Source organism: Peromyscus californicus, unplaced genomic scaffold, assembly GCF_007827085.1.
Source record: "Peromyscus californicus insignis strain IS unplaced genomic scaffold, ASM782708v3 Scaffold_22__1_contigs__length_63687245, whole genome shotgun sequence".
NCBI classification, from domain to species: Eukaryota; Metazoa; Chordata; class Mammalia; order Rodentia; family Cricetidae; genus Peromyscus; species Peromyscus californicus.
The window spans coordinates 45757581-45775015 of NW_026294525.1; the positions used below are offsets into that span (position 1 = coordinate 45757581).

A 17435-nucleotide genomic window follows, 5' to 3' on the forward strand; every position below is an offset into this window, starting at 1 on the left:
AGAGACGTACAGGAAAGACGGTGGTCTGTCTAAAACCCAAATAGATCCTTGACTTGATCCTGATTCTGCAAAACTGAAAATAAATAAATACAAGATCGGGTGCCGGGAGGGGGCAGGATACTTAAAGAAAAAAAAAAAAAAGACAAACGCACCATTTTTCTTATGAATGCTGCACACTTCATCTACTGGTGGCGAACGGTGAGTGTGCAAGTTGCACACTTCATCTACAGGCAGTGAATGGTGAAGCAAAGCACACGGAGAAGTAGAACCCTCATCGGAGAAGAGGGGCAAAGGGCAAAGGACTAGCCAATAACTGGGCTTATTTTAAACGTTTGTCATTTGCTCTAAAAACAAAAAAGAAGGCAGACCACTCCACTTCTCATCCGAGTGAATGCACGCATTTGAAGTTCAACTCCAAGCCAGCCATCTACGGTCTTAACATTACCATCAAAACCAGTCTAAATTTTACACCTGTAAAAGGCCTACTTAATTTGGCAGTTAAGCTGATGTAAGAGACCCCAGGAGTCACAGGTACTCTGGATCAACGCCGTGAAGCAGCGATGAAATGCTCTGGCGCCATAGGCGTCACCGGAAGAAGAAACAATGAAGCCTTTTAATAATATATTTTATTTAACCCAATATCATCAATAGGCAACTGCTGGACATATTAGAACATGCAAACTCAGTATAAAATGTTAACGAGGTGAGGTTTTACATCATTTTTCTTTTGCAGTTTTGGAGATCCAGTGTGTATTATGTCTGACAGCACATCACCGTTCATCCTAGCCACGGGGCAAAGAATCAGCAGTCACGTGTGGTTAGTGGTTACTGTCTGCCCAGTGCAGGCTAGAATCTTTCCACCGAACTTTATTCAAAGAACAGAAAGAGTCCTCTGTACCACCGAGCAACCAGGCCGAGGGCAGGGTGCTACTTTCTAGAGACATCTACCCGTAGAAACAAATGATGGCATGCAATCTCTCAGCCACATGGTCCTGGGGGGGGGGGGGGGGTCTCCCAAGGGAAGTCGGGGGCGTCTGCGCCTCAGCCCAGAGTCGGGTACAGTGCTGGAGGAGCTGCGGGGAGACTGCACTCCCTCCTCCGCTTACCTGAGTCCACGCTGAGGCCCAGGCTCTGGGCCACGTCCCCCGTGGGGCTCACGAAGGGTCCCCCGGGCGCAGCCCACGCGCCGCCCGCCGGCTCGCCCTTGGCCGCGAGCTCGCAGGGCGGGCTGCCGGGAGCCGGTGCGGAGGCCGGGGCCAGGCGGCCGGGGCGGCCCGAGGCGGCGGGCATGAGCAGCGGCCCATAGCGCGGGTCGAAGTGGGGCGCGTAGACCTCGTGCACGGCTGGCCGCGGGTAGGCTGAGGCTTGCGCGCCTAGGGCGCCGCCCAGCGCGTAGGGATGGTGCGGGTGCGGGTGTGCGTGGTGCGGGTGTGCGTGGTGCCAGTCGGCCGCGCCCTGGTGCAGGTGGCCGTGCAGCGCGGCTGGGGAGTAGGGGTCGGCGGTGGCGAAGGGCAGCTCCGAGTGCGCGGCGGCCAGAGGACTGCCCAGGGGCGAGGGCACCGGCGCCGCCTGGTACGCGCTGTTCCAGAAGGAGGCCGGGAAGCTGCGCTGGCTCATCGGGAAGGTGCCTTCTGCTGGCCCGGGATGGGAGGGAAAGCGAGAAAGGAGTATGTCACGGAGGCCGTGCCAGCCTACCGGACCCGGGGCCCTAGGGATCAAGGGCTGGAAGGCCGCGGGAGGGGCACGACCCTCAGCCTTCATCTCTGGGCGGCTTTCTAAGAGGCCTGCTGCGGGTGACAGTGAGGCCAACGCACTGAGAAGTGGGGGCTCCCCGAAAGTCCCCCCCACCCAGAACATCTGAATCACCCAGCTTTCTAGATGATGCCAGCAACAGAATTTCTGATGGTGGAGGAGGTCGGAGATTTTAGGACAAGAGAGCTTGCCCTCTCCCCTCTGGTCCAGGGCAGACTACCTTTTCCAGGCTGCAGCTGAAGACCCTTGTCCCTTTGTCTGAGGTCTAGCTATCACACTGTCCTCTCTCCCGTCTCAACCCTCCCCGCTCCAGAAAATGTTCCATTTCAAGATAGGTGAATGTTAGACTGGGAGACCACGGATAGACTTCCAAGGCTTGTTATTAGTGGTGTTTGTTTTTTTTTTCCCTAGAGGTCTTCTTTCAAATATTCCCCCTCTCGCGAGAATTGAAGGAGCTAAGTGAAGCAGGTATGTTAAAAGAGCAGCCGTGTGTTATTTGCATAGACAGCTTTAAAAAAATCCCAAATTTTAATTAACAAACTTTTTTTTTTTTTTTGGTTTTTTTTCGAGACAGGGTTTCTCTGTGTAGCTTTGCGCCTTTCCTGGAACTCGCTTTGGAAACCAGGCTGGCCTCGAACTCACAGAGATCCGCCTGGCTCTGCCTCCCGAGTGCTGGGATTAAAGGCGTGCGCCACCACCGCCCGGCAATAAACTTTTTTATCAAAGTGAGGATGCCAGGAATAATAATAATAATAATAATAATAATAATAATAATAATAATAATTCAGTCATCAGTATCACTGTCAACTCCCTAGAGTATGGCAGCATAAGAGAAGGGCGCTTAGATCTAGTTAGTTAGTTGCCTTGGGTAGAGAAGGAGAGAAAGGCATTCAATTCAATGCCACTTCATGGTACATCACTTCTGGGGAGGCATAGGTTCCACATGCTACAACATCTAAAACGACTTGGAAATCACCTTCTGGATGGTGAACAAATGTCCCGTTGAAAAAGAATTTAGGCAATGGGAGGGGAAAAAAAAGGAAGTTTTGTGTCTAAAACGAATGCTTTGAAATCTTGTCTAAGGGCAAAGTTTGTGCAAAATGCCAGATACTATCATGAAAATAACTAGGGGGGTAATAAGGGCTGTGATTCCCCGCACAAATGGCAAATGAAAATTAGTTTCTTTTCTTTTCTTTTCTTTTTTTTTAAACAACAAAGTTTTCACTTCTCAGCTTAATTAGACAGCAAAGACTAAACTGCCTGAGAGTGTTTATGGACGATTTTCTCTACCTCCGTGTTGTTGGTAATAGAGGGGAATTGCTGCTAAGGGTGATTCAGAAGGTTCCTTTGTAGTTACAGTAGAGCAGTTCTGTGTAGGGGATGTAGAAAAAGACTCCTCTCTTTCTTGAAACCGTTAAAGGTGTTTGGGGTCTTTGCTACGTCACTGGCTTGCATTGTAAAGAATTTCCGCTTTAAGATTTCTCAAGTATTTGAAGCCGGACAAGTTTCAGGAGGTAATCTCAAACAGATTTTGCTTGCAGGGAGGTTGATGGGCAAATTTTCAGAAATTGGGAAGGAGCCTTGTAGGTTGTTGGTGAAGGTTCTACCCCATTGGGTGTGGGAAACCCCAGGTTTCCACAGGGCATCAAGAGACATTTCAGTTTTTGACTCTTATAGCCTTCTCTGGGGATGGTTCAGAGGGCAAGTATTATTCTAATTTTAGAGACCAGTAAATACTGACCTCCAAGAGGTTAAAAGACTTGCCCAAGGTCATATGGCTAGGAATTGGTAGGACCGATACACACACCTAAGTCTTCCAATTCCAAGGCCACTCTCCCCGCTCCCTCCAGACCACCGCTTTCCTTTGCCTCCCTACGAAGAGTTTTCTTTCCGTCTTCATGCCTCATGCCCTGCTCAAATGCTGCCCTTCACCCCATCCCCTTCAGGTTACTGCTCTTCCCGCCGGCCGTGCTTCTTTGGGACCTTGGAGGTAGCCGGCCGGCAGGCAGATAAACCTCCACCGACCCATCTCCATGGGGTCCTACTCACCTCTCCAGGGTCCCGAGCTCCTGTGGGCTTTGCTGCTCGCACAGCTGGGGGTGTAGCTGCTGGGCTGGCTCAGGGCCCTACTGAAATGTTCATCCACCACAGAGCTGATGTCGCCCTGGAAGTAGGTGAAGAGCACGCATCTGGAGTTGATGTACTCAGCTTCGGGTGGACGCTCTTTCTCTGGGCTGCCCTCCTCTTCCTTGACGCTGGCTGGGGTTTGGTTGGAAAAGGAGGAGCTCCCGCTGGCGCTGCTGCTGGGGCTGGCGTTGCATTCTTGGGCTTCCTGCATTTTCGAGTAGTAGGCTAGTTTCTGTTCAGAGAGAGAAAGAGTTAAAAATCAGTATCTGAAGAGATGGTCAGTGTAGGTTCACCCTATGCATTGAGAAACTGGCATCTCTGCCTCCGCTTTGCTCTTGCTAAAAACAAACAAACAAAAAACAAAAAACTAACAAACAAAAAGTAGCAATAGATGGTAACATAGTTGCCTCTCTGCCTGCAATAGTCTCTAAAGAAAATTGCCCTCTTTGATACCCTCTCTCCCCAGAATTGCAGCTGGGCTGCAGGAAAACTCTCTTAAAATGTTGGGGTGAAAATCTCAGAGGACATTAAAATGACGTATCCATCCATCCATTCATCCATTCATCCAACAAACAAACAGAGAGAACAAAACAAACAAACAAAAACCAGGCCAGACCATCAGGACTGTAAGCTGAGTTCAGCTTTCGGGGCTGTGCTTGGGGCATATAGAATTTTTTAAATCCGAGCACCCAAGTTAAGTTGGTAGCTCTTCTCTCCAGGAGAACTCAGCAGAAGCACAAGAAGACACGAGACTAAGCACCCTCATGACGGAACAGAAAAGCAACAACAACAATGACAAAAGGAATCCACATTACACAATCAGGAATGAAGAAAAGTGCCCAGAAAACAAGAAAGAGTTCCAGGATCATGACTGGGGAAATTGTGACTCTTTTTAATAAATGCAAGTTGATTTATTTATTTATTTATTTTTTGGTATGGGCACCCACAAAACCCTCCAAAGTCGGTGTCAGTTGTTTGCATTCATTAGGTTGGTTTTGAGGCAAGGTTTCATACAACCTAGGCTGGTCTGAAACTTGCCGTGTAGCTGAGAGCGGCCTTGAAGTAAGATCTTCCTGTCTCAGCCTCCCAAGTGCTGGGGGTCACGGGCGCATTCTCCGTATTTGTAGTTTTAAAACAGATCACGTAAGGAAGGAAGAGTCAGCAAACGGTTACCGCACTAGCATCTCCAAACAGAGGTTATAAAACGGAGCCACGAAGAAGATTGGGATCCTGGCGTACTCCTGAGCCAGTCACTGTACCAGCGAAACTTTAAGACCAGATGCGGCTACTGAGCACATTGTCTTAGAAATGAGCCATGGACCGGGTACAGTGCTAAATCATTCTCAAGACAGAGGTGGCCTTGAAGGGAAGGGCAGAGCCACACAAGGTGCAGAGATTTTATGTAGTAGATAGGTCTGGGGTCCAGAAGGAGAAAGGGCCAGCTAGAAGACCTAACTATCTCTCTTCTTTTTGAAGTGGATCGCCCCATACCGGGAAAAGGCTCCTGAGCTCAGAAGCTGGGGCCCAAAGATTCCAGTTTTTAACAACATCACCACACTCGGAATGCCACGTTCCCACCTGGTTTACAAGGAGAAGCCATGCAATTTTTAAATCTAACACAAACTAGGACTAACTACAGATTCTCGGTTGGAAAGTTTGCGCGGGAGGAAGTGTGTGTGTGTGTGTGGGGGGGGGAGACCTAACGCAAAATCTCATTTCATCATTTTAATATATTGTTGGGGTTTGCAAACGAAGTTGTCTGAAGTGTTGACTCCAACACGACATTTAGTTTCACTGTTCCCCAAAGAGAAGACCAGGTGCTTGCTTTCCAGCCTGGTCCAGAATTCTGCCGCTCCAGGTGTGTACTTTTGTCTTCCCCCTGGAATACTGTTCTCAGATTCTGCTACCTTGCCTGAGGACACGGAAGGAAACAGTAGTTGGCTACGCACACAGCCCAAGAAAAAGAGAAACCAGAAATCGGCAGAATCGAACAAAACTTGAACAGTTTGCAGGAGCGGGGTTAAATGATCTTAAAAGTGACTTTGGGCTGTCGGGATGCTGCCATTTGAATCCCAGAAAGGCTAGCTCCTGGGGCGGGACAATCACTCCGGAATAATGCTCCCTAGAATTTCGCAAAGCACAGATCACAAGGCCGATGCGGTCGCTCTGCGCGTTTCTCCTGAAAACGAATCCACCAGTTTCGGAGCTAGTTGGCCCGACCGCCTGGGAACTGAAATGGAGGAGATTATTCCCGGAACAATCGCGGAGCTCTCCATCTGGGAACCACAGAGGCAGGCTTTTGATTTTCTTTTTTTGTTTTTACCCCTAAGGTCAAAACCAAAGTTCGGATTTCCCTGTGTGAACTTTGCGGGGAGCCCTGTGCACTCTCACCAGAGTCTAAGAAGAAAATTCAGTGGGGACCATCCTGGTCTAACTGTTCTGGGGAAGGCCTGGGTGCATATTATCACGACTTCGCTGCCCTCTCAAGACAGCAAATGGATTAAAGAGAATTAGCTGCGGTCCCGGCATCCCGGCGTCTTTGGCTGCCTGTCTGTCGCCCCTGGCGCGCAGAGAGGCTCCGGCGACTTTTCGGGTAGCAACTACTTCTTTCGTAGTCTGGGGTGCTCCACCGGTCCCCGCCCCACCCGAACAGACTCGTACCTGGTGGTAGGGAGTGTAGGCGGCTGCGAAATAAGGCTGCGGGGGACCGTAGACCTGGTACATAACATCCAGACAGCTCATGGCTCCCCGCCGCGGAGGCAGCTGAGTGGTTTCTCATCCACGCTGTTTTGGGGGAGCTCAAGGATGCTGCAGCAGCGAGGGCGGCACCGGAGTCCCAGAGTCATGGGCCGCGGGGTAGTGCTGGGCTGGGGATGCGGCGAGCTCGCTCCCCTCCCACTCCGCGGTTTCAGCCGGGCCGCGCTCCCGGGCAGAAGCGCCCCGGCTCCCGCTAGTGCGCATTTAAACCCCGCAGCCAGTGGCGCGCTGACGCTACGAGGGGGCGGGGACCAGAGGACAGCTACGCGGTCGCAGAGTTTCCCGGGAACTCCCTCGCGGGAAAGCTTGTGGCCCGGGCGTCAGAGACTGTGGATCCTGAAAGTGGGGCCCCAGGCTTCCCTCCCGGAGCAGCGATTTCCCCCTTTGCCTTGTTTCCACGCTGGACAAAGACCGCAGAGACACAGAGGCAGAGAGAACAGGAACAAGCTAGGGTGCGGATATGGGCAGAACGCAGGAAAGTCGCGGGCAGATCTTGTGGCAGAACCTCTGCCGGCAGTTCCCAGAAGATGCTTGGAGAGGGACAGAGCTGTCTTTTGGAATCTCTGCGGGATCTAGGTTGTCACAGATAGATTATGAAAGGAGTCCCGGGACTCCGCCGGGAAGGGGCCGGCAGTGACTAAGACTTGCAAACTCTCCCCTTGTCCCATCTCCTGTGCGCTTTCACCAACCCTTGTTCCGGTCCCAGCACCCCCCTACCCACCTCTAATTTTAATTCTTCTTGTGTCGTTCCTTTCTGTCTGCCTAAAGTTCGATCCCATCTCGTTCTCTTTGATGCGCTTAATGAACTAACTCGATCCCCGCGGATGGCGCCAGTTCTGTGTGAACTACTTTCCAAGATTCCAAAAGCTCCTACCCAGACCCTTTATGCCTGGCTCGCCAAGACAGGGTCTCGCCCTGGCCCTTTAAAGTTCCTTAATGTTTAGAGCAAGGACTCCTTGGTTCTCAGACGCACCTAGGCACTGCAGTCCGAGGACTTGGGTTGTCTCTTTGGTTGGCTATAAAACTGTGATGGTCAGTTTTGCTTAAGAAGCGAGACAGTGTGAAACATACCCCTTAGAGATTCCTTTTCTTGTCCAGTGAAGGCAGCGGGGTGAGCTCTTATTGCGGGGTGGGGGGAATTGGTGTCTGCTCCAAGCTCCACCAGAAGCCCTTGTGGGAGGGGATGTATCAACGGAATCTTCCATCTAGTGTAAGAGTGAGTTGACAGACACATGGCTACCTCGTGGCAAGGTCAAAGGACCAAAAGTTCTTTAGATGGGAAGACCCTCAAGAAACCATTGAGAGCCAGTTTTGGGGACTGGGGGCACAGGTGATGAACTTGAGAACCCAGAACCGAGGAATGTTCATCCTGGATAGATGAAAGTGAATAGATGCTGTGTTATCTGACAGTTTGAATTCCATAACCACAATTCTCATTCAACTGAAAGCAATTAACTTTTTGAACATACCTCTTTTTGAAAAGTGGAGCATTTGAAATTAAATTGCTTCTGTATTGGGTTTTTGGTTTGTGTTTTTTCAAAAAGGGGCTCCAGTCCAGCTTATAAATGGGAAGCCATCCTGAGGGATTCCTCAACTACAATGTAATAATGTATTACAAGGTAAAATGTAAAAACTGTGCTGGACCGTGTACAAACTGTATAATCCAGCACTTTGCAGGCCGAGGAAGGAGAATCACCAGGTTTTGGGCCCGGTCTAGTCTACACAACAAATCATCATCTCAGAAAACCAAAATAAATATGAATAAATACAAATAATCTCCCAGTACAATTTTTAGGGGCTAGGCCAAGGGTGGCTTAATCAGGAGGGTGGGGACACTCTGGATTTTTCCATTGTGAAGGTGCACAGGTGTAGAACATCCCGCTCAGCTCTCCACTGCTCTTGGTTAAAAGAGTTTTAAAAGATGTGCATGGTGCCCTAGGCACCTGGACCACAATCCACTGGATGCAGGAGGCCTTGCTCCTAGATGCCACACACACTTGCTTCAGGTGGCCATTGGCTGGGCAAGGCAGGCTGGAAGCTAGGAGTTGGCTCAGGCCACAGAGCTAAGGACACCTTATTAGGCCAGGTGCCAAACAGTCACATCTGTGAACCTGACCCAGCCTTGGCTGCTTCCAGCCCAGCTTCATAGGTTCAAATCTCCAAATCCAGCCTTGAGCACAGAGGTTTCACTTTCAAAGAGTGCTTCTTCAGGAGGCTCTGCTGCACAGAGTTGGTGAGTGTGTGTGTGTGTGTGTGTGTGTGTGTGTGTGTGTGTGTGTGTGTGTGTTTGGGGGGGAGTATGTTGGGGAGGAAGCTGAGAAAAAGAGAGATGAGGGGACAGGAAAAATGGGGTTCTTGGGTTTTGTCTTCTTTGCCTACTCCCTTTTAGAATAAGGGCTTAGCCACGAATGTTTAGCTAGATTCCTTCCTTCCTCCCTCCCTCCCTCCCTCCCTCCCTCCTTCCTTCCCTCCCTCTCTCCCTGTCTCTTTCTTTCTTTCTTTCTTTCTTTCTTTCTTTCTTTCTTTCTTTCTTTCTTTCTTTCTTTCTTTCTTTCTTTCTCAGCTTTGGCCTTCTAGGGAAAAATCATGACAACTTCTTCAGGTCCTCCAAGGCCTAGTAATGTGTTACATCTGAGAAGGACGACAGGAGCTGGGTAGTCTGTGGGAAGGAGGGAAAGATATCTCAAGATCTGAGGCTGCCTTTGGTCCACATGTCTCCATTCCCTCTTACAGGAAGTAGTGTATAACAACTTTGACAAGTAGGGATGGTCCACAAGTTTAAAGGAACATAGGGGACTGGTCTTGGAATTAGTCAGGAGAGCATTCCTGTCCACCCAAAACATAAATTAAGAAAATTAGCAGCCTCAAAGTTTCAAAATACAACTAAAGTGAAGCATGTTGAGTGTTTTCTTTCTGAAAAGCTGTCAGGCACATGAAGGTGATATTTTTCAGCCTTACCAGACAGTCCCTAGTGTACGATGAAGTACAAAGTAAACCCAGGTTCCTTAAACCTTTTACTGTCTCATCTGTTCAAGCTACCAAGTCAGGAACAGAGTGGAAGAAACCAGGTTTTAGTCCAGAGGCTTGGAACCGGGCCACTGATTACAGACAACCAATGTTCCTTACCCCTTTCCATTCCCTTTCTCATTTCTTTTTTCAGAGAAAGACTGAACAGTTAAACGATTGAGAATTGGATTCCCATGTACAAAAGGGTCAACAAACCACAGAAAAAGAAATGCATAACCAATTGTATCAGAATGTGTTTAACTTTCTAATTACTTCAGGATAGATTCAATTTGTTGAACTGCTATGATTAGACCAAAATGTCTTTATGTCCTTTATAAAAAAAAGTTCTCTCCCTCCCTCTCCCTCTTTTTCTTTCTGTCTCTCTGTCTCTGTCTCTGTCTCTGTCTCTGTCTCTGTCTCTGTCTCTCTCTCTCTCTCTCTCTCTCTCTCTGTCTCTCTCTCTGTATGTATGTGTGTGTTGCATGTATCCTGTCCCTGTAGAGGTCAGAAGAGGGCACAAGACCCCTAGAACTGTGTGGGTTCTGGGAGCTGAATCTTGGTCCTCCGGAAAAGTAGTAAAAGCACTTAACCACTGAAAAATCTCTTCAGACACCTGGAATGTCCTATTAATACACTACTTCATCAAAATGTGGTGAATCATGCTTGAAGTCCCAGTACTCTGGTAGAATGATGCAGAAGAATTGCCATGAGTTCAAGGCTGCAGAATGAGACCCTGCATCAAAAGACAAAGCAAAGAAAATGCCCCCTATGGTGATATTTTATTTGAAATAAAATGTTATTTGTATGTTAATAAATAAAGTTGCCCGGGGGGTCAGAGCTATTAGCAAGCCATAGGAAAGCAGGGCAGTGGTGGCATATGCTTGTAATCCCAGCACTTGGTAGGCAGAACTGGGTAAGTCTCTGTGTGTTCAGGGATACAGCCATTATTGGATACACATGCCTTTAATCTCAATACCAATCATGGAAAACCTGGAGGCCTATACAGACAGGCTGTGAGGAGGCGGTCATGTGGTTGGGTTTACAACCAATGAGAAGGCAGAACAGGAACTCTATATAAAGACTTTAACACAGGAAGTAGCTCTGGTTCGGAGAGGTAGGACCACTGCAGGAGGAAGGGTAAGGTTTTAGCTCTTAGCTCTGACCTCTTGGCTTTCTTCTTTGCACTGGTTCTGTGTTTCTTATTTAATAAGAAGGTTGGTTACATCTACAGCCCCCCTTCTAGTCTGCAATTCTAACATGATCTAAAACATAAAATAATGACCACCCTTCTTAAAGTCAGTCAACTAAATATTTTTGAGTGCCCACCGAGGTCAGAAGAGTGAGTCAGATGCCCTGGAACTGGAGTTATTGATGTTCAGGAGCCACGATATAGGTGCTTTGAATCAAATGCAGACCCTTGGCAAGAGCTGAGTCCTCTAAACTGCTGAGCCAACTCTCCAGCTCCAAGATGCATTTTTAAAACTGAGATATGAATAAGACTAGATGGGTAAACCACGCCAGGCCAGGCCCTCAGTTGCCTGTGGTTTGTTGGGATCACAAGAGCTGGCACTGTTTGCTGTCGTATTCTGCCAACCAGAGGGTTGAACACAATGGTAATCTCAGAGATTTCCCTCCCTAAAGCCATCTTGCCACTTTAACTGGAGAGATGTGTTTGGACTTAGGAGAGCAGCTGTCAAGATTTGGTGGATTCAAGCTGTTAATAATATTAAGTGGAAACATCTCTGCAAAGCTGGATTTTCAGGTGCGCTGTGCTACCTACAAATGACAGCCCACTAGTGGAATGTCTGTGTGGTAACTGTATTTTAGAGAAATAAAATGAGGAAAAAAGAGAAATTCGTATAGTTTGAAGACTTACTAAAAAGATTTAGTGGGAAAACAAGGAAAAAATTCAATTATTTTCATTCAAATTTAGAATACATACATCCTAACAGTGTTCAGAAAAAGTCCATGCATGGTCAGACCAGATGAATGATTGAGACTACTTGGATTACTTGACACACACACACACACACACACACACACACACACACACACACACACACATTATTATAAGAGTGTTAAATTTACCTGCCTCATATTTTTGAGACTATTTCTATGTAGTTTACAAGTCAATTTTATCTTTGGTGTAATAGTCACAATTTTCTGAAATTCATCTTTCCTTGAGTTTGTGTACCCATTAAGAATGGTTAAAATTATATTTATCTTTCATAAATTCATTTTATTGGATCTCCATGAAGTATTTCATAAAAGGGATGATTATGTGAATTTAATGCATATGACCCAAGCCTTCAAAAATGATGAGTTACAGGTAGTGAAATGTATAATTGAGATAGATATCTATTAAGTACTTTGGATTGTCATATTTTTAAAAGAGAAAAAACTGAAAGAAATTTACATTCTGTAATACTCATTTGGGTAAAAAGTTAAGTCAGAGAGCACATGTCAATCATTTGCTGATAGGAAGTTGTTTTAACGTTAGTTTTCGCTTACAAACAATTTAATCACCTTTGATTTCTGACTGGATTCATTCCCCTCCTAATCTAAAGACATAGGGTCTAGAGATCATCTAGAAATGACCGTATCATGAAAGTTCTCACACTACACAGGGGTGCAGCATGATTTGCAGATTGCGAAGTGGAAGCTGGCTGAAGGATTCAGATGCGTGACTTAGATGCTTGACAGTATTGGTGTTGATCCATCCCCAAACTTGTGTTTATAAACTTGACTTCAGCAGGATGTTGAAAGGATTAAAAGGGAACCACACCAACAGACAGAAGGTGAGGACATCCTGGAGTATGATGTTCTGTCGTACGTTCCAAGAGGTCTCGAGACAGCTTCTTAGGAGCTCCTGGGAAATTTCTCTCGGCATGCATGGAAGAATTTTCAAGCAACAAATGCCATGCTTGCACTGTCTGTTTTTAGTTACTTGTTATTATGACTGGCTTTTAAATAAATTTAATGGTGGCATAAGTAAAGCAAGTTTGTCTGTGTCTGAAATATACAGTACAATATGAATTTATTTTTTTCAGGACCCTTGGCATACAGTCTAGGCCCAGCAAAGTAGTCTACAGTTACATTTTTGCTCTTAGCTTTGCATTACCGAAGCTCTGCATGCTGTCTTAAAATGAAAGTCCAGTTGTTGGCTGTGAAATCCAGACTTCACCAAGTGGTGTTATGTTTTCATGTTTCTTCAAGAGCAGCCTGAACCAACCAAGTTCAGAGGAAATAATCCGACCATAACTTTGTCTGAATTTTAACCAAATTAAATGTAAATTTTAGAGAGTAGTATTCCATTTTTAAAGCCTCAAGTCAGTCTTTCCACAACAAGAATCAAAACGGACACTGGTCACGCAAGAGGACAACAAGCTAAGTGTTCTTCTAGTTCTCATTCTGCTGTACAGTTTTAGGTTTGGGTGGTGGATAAGTGCATGAAATATATTTGATACCAAAAGTATAGACTTTAATGTGAGGCTTCACAGCTTCCATTTTGATGCCAAACATCTGTTTAGATGTTTATTAAGTTGAATAGACTGTGAGTCTGGTTATTTTGGTGTGCAATGTTTTTATTCTTTTACAATTTTCTTTAAATAATGAAGTTTATAAAACAAAACAAAACAAAACCCAGGAAATTGCCAGTTGTCCCGATAATTTGGAATGAAACTCAGCTAACCATGACCTCATAAAGTATCAAACTAAAAGTACAGGTCTCAGAGTAGGCTTTCACTAAGGAAACTCCTTTCCTTCTGAAGATAACTACTGTTTATCATCTAGGCATAGCTAATTCTTTTTCCAAACACGTGCACTCCGAATATGGCCATGACCTTAGTAATGTCTGTGAGCACTTGGAAGTATTTAAAGACAGTGATTCTGCAATGCTTCAGAATGACCACATGTTTGTAACCTTCATTTACTCTATGGGTACTCAGTGACAAAATGAATCTGAAGCCCCACTCTACACTCATGTATCTGGCTTTGCCCTTGGGTGAGAGCTATTGTTATTTTTGGCAATGGAGGTAGAAAAACAGCCCCACAGTAATGTGATATAATAACTCCATTCCTAAACAACTACTGTTGGACAAATAGGCTGTTTATGTGCACTTAAATGAATAGCCACAGGATTGGGAGATTGGTGAGATATGGGTCAGTGGATATAACATTTCAGTTGAGCAGGAGGAATAACTTGGGAGATCTATTGTGGATCTTGGTGATTACAGTTAACAATAATGAATTGAATACTTAAAAAGTTTCGAGAGAAACTAGGATGAGGTAGAGTGCTTGTTTAGTATGCACAAGGTTCTGGGTTTGAACCCCAATGTCTTCAAAATTTGCAAACAACATGGATTTTAAGAATTTTTTGTCACAAAATCACAAGTATATGAAGCAATTTTAAAAAGCTAGATGTATTTAGCTACTCCAACATATATATGTTGAATATACTTTTCAAAACATCATGTTTGAATTTATGTCAAAACATAAACATTTATTTGTCAATTAGAAGTAATAAATAAAGTACTAAATTGAGGCACCAAACAGAACAGGTTAGAGGGAAAAAAAGATGGATTTGCCTTGGTGGCCGACATAAACACTAGATTGTTAACGTCAGCAAAAAGAAAATCCCAATAGTAGGTGACAGAAAGAAGTCATGTCGAAGTACTTGTTGTCAACTAGTGGTGTAGGCAAGTAGCCAGACACTGGACAGAACCCCCAGGGCACGGAAGGGAGAGCCTGCTGCTGGTTGCCACCTTAAAACACATGAAGTGTCAGCTCTGATCCCTGGGTGTCCATAGCTCTAAAGGTCACATACTTGTGGAGCGCAGCCCACTAGTTTCATTTCAAGGGATGTTGCCCTGCCTCCTCTGAGAAAGCAAGACAGGCTCAACCTGATGAAATGATCTTCACTACTCTTAGAGGAGGTTCAGAGGAGTGTGGCATGAGTGATGGCCTGTAGATCAGGACCCAGACCCCAACCTTGGCATGGAATGGGGCTCCTTCAGTCCTCTGTTTATTTTTATGTACAGTGAAGAAACTGCACTAGTTGCTCTTTAAAGACATTTATGGCACTGCTTTCTGAAATTGGAGTAAGTTCACATTTGATTTGAAAGTAATGTATGGTGTTTATGAATATTTCCAACGTGAATATTACTTCTACCCCAAGATCCTTCTTGAAGAATTGTACATTATAAACATGACTTACAAATGAATGATTCTGGGTTCTTACCAAGCAAATGCATATTGTTTTAAAGATTTGGCAGTACCAGCCAGAAAGCATGTAGAATGCCAAGGTAGTACAATTTAACCGAGACTTGCATCTTCTGAGCATCTGATGGGTGAAGCTGACGTAGTTGGTACCCAGTAATTGGAAGCCGAAGTGCTCATTGCATTTCCTTTCTGTGAGCATCAGGTAACATGCTGCCAATGGTCTTTTTCTTTTGAAAGAAAGCAGCAAGCTTTCTGAACTCTCGCAAACCAAGAACAGAAGACTCCCTGCCATTTACGGCTTTAGTGTTTATCTCAGCTCCTTCTTCTGTCCATGGAGTCTTAGGTTTGGTTTTCTTGATTGTGTTCGGTAGTTCCTGGACATTGTAGCAATCAATTATCATTGTTTTCCTTCCTTAGTAGAATTGAATGAAGTATTTCCTCAACCTTGCCCTCCATCCTTGATATTCTTCCTTCTGCTTGGTTGAGACTCTTGTTGATGCACTGCATTGCATATTTTATCTTATTCATTTATTTTATTTCTAACATTTAAGTGCTTTTTTCAAAATGTGAATTTACTTGATGAAATCTTTTCCATGCTGCTACTTTTTCTCCCATCCATATTGTTGATTTTCTCTTCCATTTTGACAATGTATTCCTCCGTGTAGATGACTTTCTTCTTGAGGTTCTGAAATGAGTTGGTCTGTTTGCTTGTATTCTCTTTCAGGTCACGGATCACTTTTACTAGAAAACTTTGAAATCTTCGTCTGGTGATTTACCTATTTCAGTGTCTTTGAGTTCAGTAGTTGAGTAGTTACGGTCTTTTGGAAGAGTCCTGTTGCCTGGCATTTTCCTTTTTATTCTTCTAGCCTTATGATTCATGCATTTATTAGTGCTGTGGCTGTCCCTTCTCAATTTGGGGTGCATTTTCTTATGGAAAAGACTATCTGGAAGTCCCAGTTCTGAGTACCTCTTGTTGAGGAGCAAACTCTATAGCAGCAACAAGATCAAACTTTACAAGACCAATACTTTACAAAATTAAATAAATTGCAAACTTAAAAAAATACACCACCAATGACCAGGCTGCAGAATGGAAAACGGTGAAACTCTTGTAGAACGTGCTGCCAACTTAAAAATGATGTGGGATAAATGTGCAGCAGACCAATGAGATAAAGGAAAGAGACAGGGAAAGTGAGAAAAGGAAGCAGGGTTAAATAAACTAAAGGACAAAAGAGAGAGTAGAGAAGAAGGTGTTAGAGGGCAGGAGAAAAGAGGAAGTGATCAAATAAAAAAACAAAATAAATGTAAGAAGGGGATGATAGTGCTGATGAGACTGGAAGCTCACTATGGGGGCTCCTCAAGAACTGAAAACAGAGGCAACCTGCACCCGAGACACATCACTCTTGAATACATTCCCAGAGGCATCCAATGAAGCACACCACGGAGATATTTGCACATCCATGCCTACTTCTGTACTCTTCACAATGAACCAGGAAATGAACAAGGCCAGATATCCATCAACAAGTGAACAGATAAAGAAAAGTTGGTGCATACACACAGTAGAGTTTATGAGGCCACAAGGAGAAATAAGGACACTTGCAGGAAAATAAATACAATTGTGACTCAGTATGGTAAGTGAAATAATCCAGACCCAGAAGGACAAATGGCACAGGTTTCTCCCTCTATGTAGAACCTAGATTTTTTTTTTCTTTTAAAAGAAACAGGTTTATTTGATCAAAGCAATTCTCAGATGAGTTCTCCAGTCCTAAAGATCGAGGCCGGAGAAGCCACATCCCTGAACTAAAGCAGGGGGACTTTATAGGTTGTAGGTGAGGGGTGAGAGTGTGTCCACCACAAGCCGGATTTGTGCCCAAGGACAGTCGAAAGCTGAGCACTTGGGTGGGGACTTGGGCTGCTGGGGGCAAATGGGGAGGAAGTTGCAGTAGCCACCGAGAATACAGAGCTGGGCTTTGTGGTGCCTTTTCTTTGTTCAGAGACTCTCTGAGCAGGCAGGGTTTGGAGAGGGAGAGAGACAGGAATGAGGCTTTCTGGATGGTGCAGAGGCAAGCTGGAGGTTCCAACCCACCAGCAGTCACCCTGAAAAGCTCAGTGGAACCCCGACATGGTGGCGTCCCAGCTCTGCATTTGGGCATGCGGTTCAGACCCTGTACCTTCTGCATAGGAGGCAGCTGTGGGCCTTTGTTTCTGATCTTTTCCAGTATCCTTTCATTTCCTTGGTGGGTTTCTGAAGCGTTCATTCTGCTTCTTTCTTTAAGGTAGTATCTACTTTTAAACATATGTCTTAAATTAATTACATTTCTTCTTTGATAGTTACAACACACACACACACACACACACACACACACACACACACACACACACACACCCCGCATTCTGATTTCTCCTAGCCTGAAGTCCCTCTTATTTCCCTCCCTCCCCCATTAATCTCCCACTTTTTAACAAATCCCTTTCCCACCGTCAAGCCTTTTTGTTTGTTTTTGATTTTCTTTTGTGACCCACTGAGTTTAGCCAGGACTATCCGTATGGCAGATTTGGAACTGTCCACTGTAGCCTGA

At 45.5% G+C, this 17435-nt stretch overlaps 1 protein-coding gene across 1 annotated transcript; it reads right to left on the bottom strand.

The window, feature by feature from the left end:
* Positions 1-1029: 1029 nt before the first annotated feature.
* Positions 1030-8258, bottom strand: Vgll2 (vestigial like family member 2). Its single transcript, XM_052750643.1, has 3 exons — positions 6541-8258; positions 3802-4111; positions 1030-1634 (listed from the first exon to the last, which is right to left on the bottom strand). The coding sequence occupies exons 1-3, from the start codon at positions 6619-6621 to the stop codon at positions 1042-1044; spliced, it is 984 nt and encodes a 327-aa protein (XP_052606603.1). The 5' UTR covers positions 6622-8258; the 3' UTR covers positions 1030-1041.
* Positions 8259-17435: the final 9177 nt, after the last annotated feature.